Here is a 3031-nt window from a genome sequence, read left to right as displayed (position 1 = left end):
AAAAAAAAAAAAAAAAAAAAGTCCCCAAGAGGAAGAGTTCAGAGTTTACAGGTGTGATTTGTTTTTGAGGCACTGTAGGAAAAAAACATTTCCAAATCTGGATACTATCTCTTGGCATTTTGAAACGGTAGACTTTTATCAAAAACTGCCAAAGGGACCAGGAGAATGGTGAAGTGCCTCCTGTTTTACACACAAAAATTGGGGGAGGATGCTGGAGAGAGAGGAAGAAAGGCTCCTTAATATCTGGCTAAACATTTCTGGTGAGGGCATCGGTGGGAACTTCCCACTCCAGATGTCCCCACAGAGCTGCTCCTCATCACATGAGAACCAAGGCTGACTTGACAATACCAAATAATAAATGCTTCTCCGCCCCACCTGTGACAGACACTGGCCCACAGTCTTCAGTGATGGGCCACCTTCTAGAGTCCCTCAAAGCTGGGACATGCAGAAACAGTAAAAGGACTGGGGAGAAAGAGAGCAAGAGAGAGGGCAGAAACATCATGTTTCAGCCACCCCTGTCCACCAAATTGCTCATTCCAGCCCACCCTGCTCCAATTTTCAGACTTTTTTTTTTTTTAGGACAAAGGAAGGAGACAGCCACAGAGATGACATTGTGGTGAAATTTTCCGAGAGAAAGGAGAAAAGCTAGTGTCACAGAGGAGAGTGTTTTAAGAAGAAGAGGCGGATTTGAAAGGTATCAGGAAACTTCAAATGGGATGAGATCCAAGTAAAGGCCATTACGTTTGGGATTTAGGACTTTGATGACTGCCATAGAGAGAGCAATGGATGATGAGTGCAGGGTCCTCTGACTCAAAAGCTCGGTACACATTCCCTTTTTATTAAATTCTATGGAGATTGTCATTTCTTACCTCTTGGAATACAAAAATTGGACTGCTTTTGTTTTTTTCACACTCAGAAATATTGCTATCAGATGAAAAAGTGTAGTTGCCAGTTTCTTCCCATATTCTCCGATAAACATATTGCGTTGTCAGTGGACTGGTCAAAGTCATAGCAAATGCACTAAGTAAAATGGCAGGTTCTACAAATAAAATCTTCATATTGCCTGCGGAGGTAGCTGTATTCTATAGAAGGAGAAAGTGGAGAAAAATCATCAGTCTCATCCCAGAGCCTAGATATTCAAAGATGGGGAAGTTTGAGCAATTTTGTGGAGTAAATGTTTCAACAAGCAAACTAGAGAATGGAAAAGGCAGTGCGTACTTTCTCAGAGAATAACTTTTACTTTGGAGTTGAGTGCCCTGTAGCACCTGAGGCTGCCATGCTTTCCATTTTTATGATTAGGACATTGCAGGACTCAAGCCGCCTTTGAGTCTGAAATAATAAACTGTCACCCATCTTGATTAGCCAATGATCACAGTACAGTTCCCACACTGTATATTGCCAGCGGGTTTTTCATAAGTTCAACAATGAGGTTCCTTTTGGGAAGCGACCGTTGCACAACTGTTATTGTTATTTTGCTGCCTGTTAACAACAGACAGGGAGGGGACCTTTTAAAAAGCAGCTTCCAATCGGAAGGGCCTTATTTTTAACTCACCCCACGATTACAGTCTTCCTGCCAGGCTGGGCGCAGGTCGGGCCGTGCCCGGGGCCGTCGCCTCGGATGCCCTGCACTCGCGCGCGCCCGGGTTAAAGAGCAGCCTCTGCGCTGGGGCAGCAGAGGACGCGCCGGGGACAGTACCTCGGCGGGGGCGGGGAGCCCGGGCTACGCGGCCGGCGCTGGGGTGGGGAGGGGACTTTCCCGTCGAATTCGACCAAATTACGCTTGTCCGGGAGTCTCAGGCGTATTTTAAAGCAGACCACGACAAGCACACTTCCGCGTCCCGAGTGACACCTGCACGGTTCCCGGCGCAGCCTTCGGCTCCCCCGCGGCCCTGCGGACTCGGCCTCGGCGCGGGGCGGTGGGGCGCGGGGCAGCTGCTGCTCCCACACGGTGGGCAGTCGGCCGATCGGTTCCTCTGCCGGTCGGTCCGCGGCCCGGCCAGCGCTCGGCGGTGACGCTGCAGCAGCCAGCTGGGCATCACTGCCGCCGAGGAGGCGGGGTCGGCTGCCGCCTGCGCGGTCACGGTCCCTCCCGGCTCTCCTGCGATTGGGCCCTGAGGCCGGTGCCCTGCGGCGATTGGTCTGCCCCGACGTCACTCGCCCCACGAGAGTGGCTAGTGGATCGTGCACCCTCCCTCGGAGGCCGGGAGTGGATCCTGCGCGAGCGAGCCGCCACTCTGCACCGCTGCTGCGTGCTGGGCCGCGCCGCAGGCTCAACAGCTCTGGAGTTGCAAAGCATTTCTGAACCCGAATATCGTTTCCCATACAAACACGTGAAAGATCTGTTGCAAAAGTAACGTGTTTGCGCTATAGCTCCTAGCAGAATCCCGGTCCGCCGGGCTGGTGCCCGCAGAAGAGGGGAGTGGGCGCCCGCAGAGGGTATAGGAAAGAGGGTGCTCAATGCAGAGTTAGCGGAGGGTTGGATTAAGCAACTCGTTAAATTTTCATGAACCTCCATATCTTTATCTGCCAAGTGTGGATATTAACAGTCTTACAAGGTTATATAATTAAACCCTCAGTGTGTATACACAGCATAGCCCCTGGGCATAGGGGGAGCCGTCAGTGCTCTTCAACACACTCACCAGGAACACGCTTGTAGCAACTGAATTGAGCTATTTATTACTTCTTGAAGCCAGGAGGAATGCGTGCGTGAGGACCGCGGTGGCATCTCAGTAAGAAGGTGTTAGAATTTATTATGGGCTTGTGTTATGTGGTTTTGGGAAGAGTTCAAGAAAGCAAGGCCTTACTCTGGATTGGTTGCTGTCAGGAAGTGGCGGTAATTCCATGACTGGGTATCTTAATAAGTCTTATTTAGAAGGAGTCAAGTCTAGACAGAGACTTAAGCCGTGAATAATAAAGAACCAGCAGTCACACGTATTTGTCATTTTTGTAGTTAATGCCTAAATGTTGTTTGTGTTGACAAAATTATGATGTGGTCTTGTTTTTGTCTTGATCGTGGTTACAGAATGCCCTT

General features: G+C 50.0%; 1 protein-coding gene across 1 annotated transcript in view; it reads right to left on the bottom strand.

The window, feature by feature from the left end:
- Positions 1-2084, bottom strand: part of SLC46A3 (solute carrier family 46 member 3) — a 21491-nt gene extending 19407 nt beyond the window's left edge. The window contains exons 1-2 of the mRNA XM_017537492.1: positions 1553-2084; positions 870-1082 (exon numbers count right to left, since the gene is read on the bottom strand). Of these exons, the coding sequence (XP_017392981.1) occupies positions 870-1058 (189 nt within the window). The 5' untranslated portion in view covers positions 1059-1082; positions 1553-2084. The remainder of the gene's footprint in view (positions 1-869; positions 1083-1552) is intronic.
- Between the last annotated feature and the right edge of the window lie 947 nt (positions 2085-3031).

The sequence above is a fragment of the Cebus imitator genome, unplaced genomic scaffold (genome assembly GCF_001604975.1).
Source record: "Cebus imitator isolate Cc_AM_T3 unplaced genomic scaffold, Cebus_imitator-1.0 Scaffold103, whole genome shotgun sequence".
NCBI classification, from domain to species: Eukaryota; Metazoa; Chordata; class Mammalia; order Primates; family Cebidae; genus Cebus; species Cebus imitator.
This window is presented reverse-complemented; position numbering and strand designations above follow the sequence as displayed.